The sequence below is a fragment of the Megalopta genalis genome, chromosome 6, assembly GCF_051020955.1.
Source record: "Megalopta genalis isolate 19385.01 chromosome 6, iyMegGena1_principal, whole genome shotgun sequence".
Taxonomy (NCBI): Eukaryota; Metazoa; Arthropoda; class Insecta; order Hymenoptera; family Halictidae; genus Megalopta; species Megalopta genalis.
Genome location: NC_135018.1, coordinates 3,977,105 through 3,990,499, shown reverse-complemented (window position 1 = coordinate 3,990,499; position 13,395 = coordinate 3,977,105). Strand labels below are relative to the sequence as shown.

The 13,395-nt window shown below is 37.4% G+C and overlaps 1 protein-coding gene across 2 annotated transcripts in view; it reads right to left on the bottom strand.

The window, feature by feature from the left end:
* Positions 1 to 522: 522 nt before the first annotated feature.
* Positions 523 to 13,395, bottom strand: part of foxo (forkhead box, sub-group O) — a 182,714-nt gene continuing 169,841 nt past the window's right edge. For both annotated transcript variants that reach the window (XM_033476308.2, XM_076523114.1), the window contains 6 exons: positions 10,493 to 10,617; positions 10,212 to 10,406; positions 9,230 to 9,345; positions 8,640 to 8,869; positions 7,571 to 7,882; positions 523 to 6,391 (listed from right to left, as the gene is read on the bottom strand). In XM_033476308.2, coding sequence (XP_033332199.2) covers positions 6,167 to 6,391; positions 7,571 to 7,882; positions 8,640 to 8,869; positions 9,230 to 9,345; positions 10,212 to 10,406; positions 10,493 to 10,617 — 1,203 coding nt within the window. In that variant the 3' untranslated portion in view covers positions 523 to 6,166. The remainder of the gene's footprint in view (positions 6,392 to 7,570; positions 7,883 to 8,639; positions 8,870 to 9,229; positions 9,346 to 10,211; positions 10,407 to 10,492; positions 10,618 to 13,395) is intronic.

Genomic DNA, 13,395 nt, shown 5'->3' with positions numbered 1-13,395 from the left:
TGGAAGAAAAAACACGATGATTTTGATGAAAATATATCAATGAATTTTTATAAATTAAATTTTTTTTTCTGTGCTTGACATAAAAATCTTTAGCGAATAATTTTTCTTCCTATGAAAAATAACTTGAACTAGGCGGTATGCAAACTTGAAATACTTCTAGCCCCCCCCCCGCTAAGGGTTAATAAGAATTTATTACAATTCTAAAATGAGTTTTTGTTTAAAATAATATTCGGTAGATAATGCAACTTTTAACGTTCAATTTCAATACTAAGAATCTCTCACGAAGTTGCAAAAAGCCTTTTATGTGCAGCACCATGCATTTAAAAATTGATCAAAACATAGACTGCAATAACTTTGATACTTCTTACATATTTATTTAAGAAATAATAATGCCGCCGTTTAGTAAGAATGAAAGCCGGTAATTAATAGGCATTGATGTTTCTTATAGTATGTTTGAAACATTTTATTTATAATAATTATTTCAATATGGAGGGTTTTCTTCCTATAAACATTCACCATAGATTAGTTTATTTCATTACTTTATTTTAATAGTACAGTAGAACATCCACTATCCAAACTAACACATATAAATAAGAGGATATTTCGACAGTGTTTTAGGTAACATAACTTCGACGTATATGTCGGTAAATTTCTGGGATCCATATTTTCGAATTTCGTGGTACTAATTTTACATTTAGCTTCACTCGAAACGATTTAATCGTCCATTTTCGGTGAAAATATTAAAACGTAAAGGTATCTGCTGTGTTTGAAAACTTATCTCGAATATGATTTTCCAGTGCAAACAAAAATGTTCATTCACGGAAGTTCTCAAACGTACAAGCTTCATTTTTTAGTTGAGTATAATCAGCCACAGAAATCTATATATAAGGATGCGAGAAATATAATGCGAAATTGAAATTAAAATTAAAAAAAATTACAAAACACTAATGCTGACTAAACTTATCCCATACCAGTTAGCGTTGATAGAAATAAAACGTAGTCGTAAAAAAAAAAGGAAATATGTTTTCCGGCACTGCTCGAGTAGAACAATAAATTATCTTACTTGACCAGAAGTACTGTGTTGGAATTGAAGTAAATTAAATTATCTTTCAGTAATATAATCAACGTTTTCGAGAACAATTTAGCGAATTCTAATTGTTCGTAACAAACCACGATGCACTCCCAAGCATTCCAATGCGAATCGAAAATCGATCATACCTTCAAAAAATAAAAAATTATCTCCTATTTACTCTGAAACGATCAACTTAAACAAGAATGCTTTAAAAGAAAAATTCGATATACAAATATTTTCATACAAAAAACTATTATATCTTTTAATATATATATATATTTATTTAACAATAAATTCTTTTAAATACTATTTTTTAGATTAAACAATTTATACCTGAGTATAATAAAAACACGTTCCTTCTATAATATTAATATTTTATTTCATTCTCGAAGAAGCTTGCGTTAAATAAATTATACAAATAAATTTGTGTGACTGACTATATGTAATTTAGGTACTTATCCGAGACCAGTCAACCGGGGATTTCTTCATAACGACAATTATGTATAGACAAGTAATATGCTTCGCAATAAACACGAGCACAGTGTAATTCACAACATTACAGTCATTATGACAGAACGCCGGGTCTCTTCATTAAATAAATAATGAGGAGACGAAAAATTTGTGGAAGGTACATTCGAAAACAGACGGGCTGGTCCGTCTGCCCCGGTTAACAGGTGAAACGAACGAATTTCGATGTTTCCGATCGTTGAAATGAACTGTCCACTTCCATTTCCTCGTTTCCCTGGAACAATCGGTTTCCTCGCCGCTTCGTGAATACGGAGCAAAATGTTCTTAACAATATCGCTACCATCAGTACGCACGTCTATCACTATTTTCACCAAGAAAAGTCCTTAGAGATAAGCTTCGCACGTAACTGAATCTTAATCCTAAAAAGCGCAGCGCTTTCTTTCAGAGCCTCTTTCGAAGACGCACAGAAACAAAATGGTCGCTGTTGGAAATCGGTTCGCGCCGCGGAGTTTCAAACTCGATCAAAGTTCCAGCAAGAAAACACTGCGCTTTCGCGTTTCTTTCGAATTCTCTCTCTCGAGCGCGACGTTTCTCGGTTTTTTTTGCATGCCTCTCGGCCCGGATTAGCGTTCGTGAACCGATCTTTCGCGTGAAACCGTGGAACGTCGCATTCACAACGAGAATATCCGCGACGCTCGAATACGATCGGCAACGAAGTGGCATACCGACGACAAAAAATATACACTTTTACACGAATGTACAATTCTCAAGATTCCGTAGAGCGAGACGTTTGGATAATGGAGGTTTCACCATATATCTGCGCTTTTCCTCTCGAACTAACCACCATTACTTTTTAATAATAGTCTACAATAAACTTAGTACCTATTATATTAACTATATAATTACACATCATAGAATATAGAAATGGCTACCTATATTCGAAGAATTTTTCATTGATGAAAAGTGTACGAAGTTTTCACTGTCTATTGTTAAATTCACCTGTCTTGTCGGAAAACCGATTACGCGATCGGATGAGTTCCGAGCGAACAATTCAGCAAGGTGGCTGCGCAGCCGTCGATCAACATTATTCCCGTGACCGATGTGTGCACGAGAAACGTGAATTAGGAGAATGGTCTGCTGTTGTTTATAACAATAAAAATAGCGTGTACCGGTTCTTTATTCTTCTGACATTTACCGGGAGACGAGAGCGGCGTTGGATTACGACGCCTGGGATCATTCGAACCCACTGTTTCAAAAGTTTCGCCTGACTTCTCATTTTCTGCCGGCTAACTTAAATAGGTCGCAGCAATTGGATTCAGTCCCGTTCGCATAAACTGCTGAAAGTCAGGGTAAATTTGCTAATCTCCAACCACTGTTAGAAGATCCCGAATTGGTCACTCAAACTTGTCTAATGAATAATTGATTAGTTTAATTGTAAACGCAATTGCAATGAAATAATAACACGATTCTATTTGTGCTGCTCAATGTGTCTGTTTCAATGTCAACCCGTGATCAATGGCACTGGATGATGAATAGTTTAATACTAACTGTACCGGGCGTTAGGAGTGACTCGTCTGTGTTGTCGCATACAAAGTACGGTATTGAATTTATTTAGATTTTTTATATATTAATATATGTTGGGATGAATAAATTTATTGAATGGTTTCCGGTAGATGTGTCCTTATAATTTCAATAATTGTAGCATAAGAATTGTCGAACCGGTGATTGGATCGGCAGTACGGTTAGTGTTAAAGGATGCAAAATTTGTAGGATCAAGTTTCTTTAAAGTGGAACTTAGCGGTGCACATGGAATCAGCAATTGTATTTTTTTTTTTTTAATGAAAATGCTTATTTCTTTTTATAGAGACAAATTCCTCACTCTCTCTCTCCCCATCTGTCTCTCCCTCCCTCTCTCTCGTTATTCTACGTAAAAAGAAAGTATTACAATGTAGTAGGAATAATGATTAATGATCGAGATATTTGAAAATGTCTTGATTGAACAACTCAATTCAGATAACGTTTTTCAGTCGTTTTCGTGTGTAATGTTAACGCACTTTAAGTTAATTAATAAAAGTTGTTCTTTATATTCATTAAAATATTGTATTACACTCTTTTAAGGAACGTGTTATGTATATTGCTTAAAAAGAATCATATTTTGAATACGTATTTATTTTATTTACGTAACTTATTTACGTAACTTTACCACAAATCTAGGTATCGTTATATTTGCACCAGTTAATACGAAGGTGGCATAAATAAAAATCATCTGATTACTGGATAATGAGGGATGAATTAAAAGTTCTGTAAAATGCAATAATATATAATTATATATATATGTATGGTGATAAAGATTAAGCTTTTGAAAAGTGGTGTTGAACTAAGAAAATATAAAATTGACTGTGACCACTTTTGAATTAAATAGCTTCATTAATTGGTGATGCTGTCAAAATCTTGTGCGAATGTATGGATTAATTATAGCTATAATGTCGAATTCATCACAATTGTCAGCATCGTATGAAGCACAAAAAGTGCATCCAGGGGATAAAAGAAATAAAAGGATTGAAAATCATTTGTGTTTTTAAGAAACACCGTATAAAAGATTGCATATGCTATCCTGTTCGTTATAAAAAAAAACAGCAAGACATTCTCCAGTTTGGTTTCTTTCGTATATTCACCGTTCACGAGGAATTGTTGGCCGTTAGCTGGGCGAACACCTTGTTCATACGAAGAGAACGGAAGATTGTATTGAGCAGGTACGGTTAAGAGGAAATCATTATCGTACGCTTACGGTATTCCGATGTACAGGGTGTTTCGAAATGAACGGCACATTATATCAGATTCGATGATTTCCTCAAAAAAGGACTAAGTTGGCGAAACAAACGGGATCGCTTTGCCGGAGAAGTTCAGGTTTTCGTGCCTTTTAGGCGTGCCAATAGTGGTGAAAGTGGATATTAAGCAAACTCGAAGGAAATCGAAACTGAAAGTAACATTAAAGATCACATCGTGAAACAATTAATTGCCTTTCAGCAATACGTAATTGTTACGTATAAATAAATATTTGAAGACCAGATAGTCCAGTTTTGTAATTACTGGCACACTGATTGAAACGAGTTCGGCTTTACGGTATTCGACTACTGATCTAAATTATTAGCAGAAAGTAGACGCCATACATTTTTTTTACTAGGAATTCGATTAAATAAAACCTGTAAGTGCACGAACATCAGTATAACGTTCACTATAATGTCTCCTCGATTGCACCGGAGATTCTGAGACACCCTGCACGAGTATAAAGACAACGATTCGGTGGCGCGCGGGAACACGCGAACGAATATATTCTTTTGTTTCACTTCTTTAACAATAAATGGCTTTATTTAATAGAAGACTTTGTACATACGGATAATATACACAATTACAATAACTACCGATGGTGTGGATGCGTCAGTATTCCTGTCGAGGAGGTCGTACGACAATGTTGAGGTAAAACAGGTGTTACATATTTAAAGAGCAAACTGAATAGAAATATATATAAACAAATACGTGAACGGGCAACTCGCAGTTTCTAACAACGAAAACTTCTAACTGCGAAAATTCGAATTTTGATCGAACGTTTTGGGATCGTAAAACATATTGCGCTAAGCAGAAATCCCCGAACACAACTCGAAATCCAAATCTCCATTGGACAATGAAGTTGTGTTAGTGATTATGGTTCAGTTGGATCCGAGACCAATCGCAAGCTTTCCCAATCAATAATTGCCAAAAAATAAAACAGGCACAACCGTTGGGTCTTACTACTTATGTCGCCTAATGGCAGTCAGTCTCTTATTATTTCTCGCTTAACTCTTTTGAGTGAAGCTACAAATTGTATCCAAATTATCAGAGCCACTTGTCTGGACTGACCAATTTACGTTGAAACAATGTAATCAAGTTTTAAGTGAAATAGCTACAAAAAGTTCCTATGAAGTATTGACGTTTGCGAGTTGCATGTATACGTTCAGCAACGACACCGTAAACTACATACATCGTCCGTTACTGGAACAATAAATATATTTTTTCGTATCGTGACTCCAATAATTTGATTAACCACCGTGTACACCGTGAAACTCGGCGTTTTGGACACATCGGGGCTGGTGTCCTTCGATCCGATGATTCTCTGAGCTCTTCTCAAATGTATTTTATTCTAGTCGCGTGAACTAACAGCCTTCTCAACTATTGCCTAATTCCGACACACTATCAGACGAATAGAATTCGACGCATGATCGTATCAATTCAAAGTGAGCTCGTTGAAACAAAAAGATCGTTTCATTCAATCGTGCTTCATAATCCCAGAAGGTTCGATCGCGATCCAAGTTCTCGAGTTTGCAGCCTTTCTTTGTGAGCCAGCTCTTCGAGCCTCGATCTCTGCAAATCGATTACTCATTCCCTAGCGCGAGGATTGTTCCTCAGCGACGAAACGGACCACCGGCGTGAGATCGATTAGAACTCTGTCGTTTGTCAACGACCGGGCGTATTTCTTCTAACAGATAATGCTTGACTCACCGATGAGCTGTGCCGCGAACGGTCCTCGGATACCTGTCCGACCGCTCGGCGACAAAGATGACGAGGTCGTCGGGAGTAAGGATACCATCGCTAATGGACCCATGATGGTGGCGCGGCTGGGGTCGCGGCGCTACTGGTCACATAGACACCTGCGCTTCCGTTGCCGGTCGCACCTCCGACAATGTTGCTCTGTGACATCGAGCCGTTTTGGCCGACGTTGCGGTCGCTCACCTGGATCGCGGTCGTGCCCATCACGCCTCCCTGCGGAAAGTTGAAGTCCAACGTCCCGTCCATCGACAACTCGTGCTTGATCACCTGCAACAAGGGTTCGATAAACCTTTCAGAGGATTGCCAATCGAATTTTCACTTCGTGGAAGGACTGCCGGAAGAAGTTCACTCCTTGTCGTACTCTGACGAGTCTGACGGAGATTCTATTCTCTTGTCACCGATATTTAAGCACCGAACTAAACACACACTGTTCGAAAACCAAAAGATGAGCAACTACTTATAATCTTAACGACGCGAGCGGCAAGAGGAATCGGTCGCCCGTTCCACCCAATCACGTCTTGTGCCCAGCGCGTGACTTATTTAACTAACTTAGCGAATCATGACTCAGAATCTGAGAAGTGGGAGGAATTAGGTCGATTCCCTTTGCCGCTCGCGTCGATTAGTTTGTTGGTAAGGGCACGTCTTTTAGCTTTTGAATAGTAGATATGCAAGAAATATAAACTTTCTTTTTCATCTAAGAGATTATTACGATTGAAAAAGTTCTAACCATTGTAACAAGCCGATTTTTGTGAACGATACTTGAAAATATCGGTTATCGCCCGTGCGAAGTGGTGCCAAGAGCTCTGAGACACGAGTGTAAAAGACTGCCTGGAGCACGGCAACGTTTTTGAAGCGTTTCTTCGCAACAAAATGCGACGCAGAAATATACAAGCGATAGTCATGACAGGTCTGGGGTATGAAGAGGATGTGGTACAACTTCCAGTCCGACATCCTTTATTTCTTTTTTTTACGAGTGCAACATGCAGCAGGTTTTGCGTCGTTGCGCGAAAGAAGTAAGTCCTGTTTCTTAGCGGTAACACGAGTCTCATGCAATCTTATCGAACGAAGTCGCTTTTGTGTTATGCATACGTCCCATTGGAATGCTTCAACAACGCGCACATTGCCGTCGTTACATTGTGCCCGCAAGTTTAAGTTCGCGAAGAATGAAAGTATGAATCGATGTCGCGTATTGAACCCTGCATAGAGGATAGAAGATCGAAACAAGTGAATAAATACACGAAGGTCTTCCGTTGGTACTAATTCGTTGCGTTAGATTTGAGAGATAATTCTAGTTTGCATTAATTACTGACCGTTTCAAGGTTAACATCCGATTTAAATTTGCGGTACTCGAAACGCAGCATTGAATAGGCGCAGTAGAATAGCCGCTTACAAGAGGCGCAATAGAATAGTCGCTTAGAATAGACGCAAGGAAAAACTAAAACTTACTTCTTCGACGTTGCAGTCGAATCCGCCGTGCAACGACTCGATGTTTATATTCAAATCGTCAAGAATTGTGGAGTTATTTAGTGCCCCCATTAACTGCCCCATCATTGTGCTCGGTGTGGGCCCACATGGTGTTGGTGTCTGCGGCGGACTAGCTCCTGTCGGAACAGTCTGCGGCTGTTGCTGTTGTTGCTGTTGACATTGTTGCGTCTGCATTATGTACTGCAGAGTCTGCTGTTGACTGTTACCCAGAGCCGTGGGACTCGGTTCGCTTTGCTGATACGACGGTGACATTCCAGCCACTGGACTTGCAGTCTAATATCGTTTTGAAAAGAGCAAACGGAAATTCAAATAACATGTCCGGTCGCATCGATATTAACTGTTTTTATAATTTCTGCGTGATTTTTAAGGCTGTGTCTCCAGTGTTTCTAAACATTTTTGCCATATGCTCGACTGTTTACAATGTAAAATCTTTAACACTTTATAGACCGAATCTTTATACGGATGTACACAAATTTATATATGATTTAACAGCTTCACAATTCTTAATAAAATTTAATTTATCTTGGCATGTGAATTATTTTTGGATATTACGATGTATAACTTTCTCGATTACGTAGGAAAAATAAGAGAATAACATAGTTTTGCCACGTTAAGGCTAGAAACGAAATTAGGTCTAAAAAAAAGAAATAAATCAGCGTGTGATTCCAAAGATACGCTGACAACTGTACAGAGTTAAGAGTACCTGGAAATCTACAGTTATTATTATACTATATACATATACTATTGTGTACAGCGGGTATACATAGAGTATGTAGAATATGCAAAATGTATAGAGAGTATTCCGAGTAGAGCAAATACAGATGATATAAAGTATACGAAGAGTATAGGGACCATATAAAATGCAAATGATTTCGAGGAAGTTGTTAAACAATTTACAAGATTAAGAATGCGTAATTGTTCGCAATTGAGACAAATTGATCGGAAACACCGTACAGTTCAGTATTGTTTTATTTCCTCGAAAATGTGTCAACTTACGTGGATCGCATCGACAGAATATTTTTTTGCTCACCATTTGACAGGCACACGGTTGCAGACCGTGAGTCGTGCATCTTTGCTGACTCGCAGGCTGAGGTGTCGGTTGCAAAGCGAAGGAAGGCGATCCCGCGGAAAGGCTGTTGCTTCTCTGATACTGGGTCTCGTAATAAGATGGCGGTGGACCGGTCTGTTGCTGATGGCTCGGTGGCGATGTCTGATACATTTGATAAGATTCCAGTTTCATCGTTTCCGCAAAGCTACCGGCTGCGTTCGCGTTCATTGGAAAGAAGAGAAAATCGATTAAACGTTTGACACGCAGATCGCTGTTCTTAGAATCGAACATTCACGCGGACATTATGCATTCACGGTACTCAAGATTTGGGAAAGTAACAATTGATATTTAGTTGGTCGTCAAAATATTTGGCGGTCATATTTTGACTAAACAACTGAAATTTCGGTATGAATAAATTTGTAAGTCTCTCTCTAAAATGCACTTTGAAATTTCTATTTTTTAAATTGTTTATCTGAACCTTGAGACGTGCTTCTTCTCTGCTGACGGTGTAACAGTGTAGAAATAATCAGCGCATCATCGTAAGAAACCAAATAGAAAACATTGACACGTACCTAATTGTTCTGGGCTATAAGAGGTAGTGTATGTTGGTGTCCAATCCGGTTCCCCAGGGAGCACAGGGATTGGACTTAATCGACCGCAGGAGGAGGCGTTGCTTGGAGCTCGAGGACTTGAATGAAAAGAAATTCCACTCTCAGTTAAACATAAGTATAACAAATGATTCCAATGTCTCTATTCTCAGTTTTATTGACTCCTTAAACCGAGCAAAACGTATTAAGTCGTCGTAAAAATGTATCGTAGCGAAAATAATGATTGAATTGCCTTAAAATCGAAATAAAATTAACGAGCTCACTGTCTCGTCATATGTGATTCACAGTTGAAACATGTACAATGGACAAATTATCTGCCGACAATGATTTTATAATTTTTGGAAGTATACAATTTACAGTTAAAAACTTCGTAACGAACTGTTTAATGAAAATAAGAATTTCAGTAGTATACCAACAAGTCACTCTCAGTAATATAATGTAATAATTTTGTTTGAAATTATCATATGAGTGGGTTAGAATCATGATAGCGTAAATCACGTTTTCCTCATTGTGAGGAACAAGGAATGTTATTGTTTACCAATATGTGTATTGTTCACTGATCAAATTGATTGTTAAGGCTATTTAGAGTTAATTTCTAGCAACTTTATAATTGATTCTCTTGTCTTTTTAATATTTTGGCATGTATAGATTACATTTTAAAACACAAGTCAAAATATTCGAAAATGTCACTTATGTCACTATGATTCTATAAAGAAGTTCCTTCCTATAAGAAGAAGTTATAGAAGTTTCTTCCTATAAAGAAGTTCAAGATTCCTCCTAGTCTAAGAGGTACACTGGTTGAAATTTCGATTAATAGTTTTCCGGTGGATAAAGCATTAAGAATGAGTAGTGGACGCAAAGAACTGAACGTGTTCAAGTTGTAATGTATATGTTTCGAATAGTTGTCTTCGTTTTGTTTTTTCAATTTGCTTCGAATTCAAGTTACCGGAAATCAGGGGAGAGCTGAAAACCACTTCCGTGTTGAAGAGGGCTGTCGGGGAAATGATCAAGGCCCTCGTTCACGCTGTTACTTGGGCTCGGTGTCACATCAGCTTGCAGTCCGCCATTCCTTAGCGCCTCGATCTTCTTTCTCGTGCGACCTGGTCGTTTCTCCAATTTGTTAGACTCCATTGTTATAGCCCTGCGAAACACGGCGAATCACGTGAAACACTTCACGCACAGCCAACTAATTTGCAGGTCAGAGGGGCAACAGGTTGAGTGGTTTACCTCCGTCGCGAGGACTTGCCAGGTTTCGCGTCCCGATTGATCATCCACCAAGAACTTTTTCCGGTACCTTCATTCTGAACTCTCATGAATCTGCTGTGCAACGACAGGTTGTGTCTTATGGAATTCTGCGAACAGAGAAAGAGCATTTACTTATTAGGACGTGCTTCGAATAATTCCTATTCCAGGATAACATTAACTGAGTTCTCGCGTATCTACATTCAACTTGCGTTTCTATTTCGTTCGCGGTCGCGTTGACCAAGTATATTTTGGACAATTTTACGCTGATTTACATTCATAACGTAGACATGTAAGCCAAAAATCATTTCTATTCTCTCGTATTCTACATTTTTTATTTTCTTTCTCATTTGCTAAAGAATGTTTCACCGTTTGTCGGTGAAGCTTCTAAAAGTCTTGTCCTGCATAAATTTTCTCAAAATCAATGTATCAGATCTCAATGATGCTAATTGATATATCAATTCCATCCATACGAAGGGAATAAAAAACAGTGAAATGTAAAAATAAGAAAACAATATTTATGCTTATAAATTAAGAAACTGATGACGACTGAACTGCATATATTTATGCAAGATTAAAATATTGTTCGTTAAGATTCGAGATTCAACAATTAAAAATAATATTTAAAAGTTATAAATTCCGCCTACTTATCACTATCATAAATGCATTAAATCTGTAATGTAATGAATCGCTTGTGCCGCAAAAATTCGATAGATTCGGATGGAAATAAAGTTAAATTTGGCAATTATTTTCTCGGCGCAGCAAATAAATTCTGTTCAATTTTTCAATGAACGCCACACCGATCCGTTCCCACTGCAACAGTATGATTTCAATTCCGCCGAAATTTACGACTCTCGGACCCAAGTACATCTTCTCAGTTCACCGACTGTCTCGCCGCTATCGATATTTCGATTCCAGCTTCTTTATTGTCTTAGGTTCGCGAGTGACGCGACCGACAGAAATCTACACGGGCGATTGCATTGTCAGGCTCATTTCGTACAGTGTACAAAATCGATCCGGGAGACTGAGTCACAAGAGATAGGTTTTATAATACTGTTCTCCGTAGACAGGGACATGTTCCTCCTGGCTTGTTCATTAGGCAAATTGAATCGACTACGACGCTCCGGTACTTCCTCCCAAAAATTTTCGGAAAAGCTTCTACCCTAATATGAAAGTAGCGTCGCGAAGCGATAACAATTTTCCTTCGTCTTCGTCTTCCACGCGGGACGAAGGAGCTTTTAAGTAAAGAGGGCACGATACCGCGACAAATAAAAATTACTTTTTCGGAATTGCATGGCAAAGAGAGCAAAGGTACGATTAAGTTTGTCCAATAGTCTGCAAAATGTCTATTTCACTGAGAATTGTACACTCCAAAATGTTCCCCCTTGTCACATGGTCATTCCACGCGATATCGAACACCTTTTGCAGTACTGTTTCAAATTTTGGTCAAATTTGGGTGTGTCCTCGGCATATATGAACAAATCTCGAAGGATCTCTCCAAAATTGTTAATTTTACGGGCCTACAAAATAAAGTGTCAACCTGTTCCCATTAAATCATACCTATTGAACTACCAAACCGATATAAATAAAATTTTTGGTGTTTATAATAGAAACGTAAGAGTGTCTAAGAAAAATAATTTAAGTTTTTTTTTTTTTGTAAATATTTATTTCTTCATTTATTTCATTCATCAAATATGATGCGCGGTAATATTGAAGATATAGATATTTTTCAAATTATAAGAGACAATGAGAAAAGCATTAGAATGTTCATAATAATTTTGTTAACTCTTGTGTAATCTTTAAACTTTCAAAGTGACTTCACTTTTTCTTTTAAAAATGTACAATTTCGAAAATATTCAAGGTATATTCAAGATTTCATTGGTCCTTCGTATCTAATAAAAGATTTATGTTGTACACCTGGCACACATTTGGTATACAATAAATCCCGTATAACACACCGATAAGTTTCATTATTTGCTTTAAGTTCAGTATGTATATGTATTTACGAAACATTTGTAAATATATTATATGCGCAATATATATCTTAAATTAACATCCTAAACATTCAAACTGCATTTCCCTTAAAGTAAAAGAATCTGTATCTACACCGTAAAATATAAACGCATCTGTCGGTTCAGTTTATAATGAATTAAGTCTTCTTTCATCAACAATTTGCCATTCGGTGAAATACGATATGTAAGAAGTACGTAAACACCGAAAATTATTTTCTCCACAACACGTAGTGCCTCGGAAGTATTATGGCATATAAATTGGTTTATTTTTCTCATACAGATGTAGATAATTGTGCAAAGAATAGTTAAAATTAAACGAAATAAATTTCACACAACACTTTGATTGCCACATTAACAACCTTAAAGATTTCACGAATTTCAGGATGCCTTTACATTATTTCCAACTTGTTACAATTATTCGAAGAGGAAAGACATTTCCATCTAATTTATATTTCTCTTGCAATTAACTTAGACAATTTTTATTTCGCATAAAGATCCCGCTAGTCTACTGATTACTTTTTCTATATTCTCACGTTTTTAATGTCTCACAATAAAATTCGAAATATATCATAGATCAATTTTTAAAACTAAATAAACGATTCTAACACTCGCGTACGGCTGACGCGACCGTCGATATGTTAGCACGACAAGACTGCGTACTCCCTTTATACTCGAGTATTTCTCTTTGCCACAAGTTACAGAAAAATGTAGCAAAACCACCTAATATAAATCCGTGAAATCAGTAAGGCTTGCACATCGATGCACTTATTCCTCGCGTTATACATATGTATAGTGGTGCACCGTACGCGCTGAGATCCCAATGGATAAATACGTCCTAAAACTCGTTACTTTCACTGCGAGCTTTACGCTGCAAAG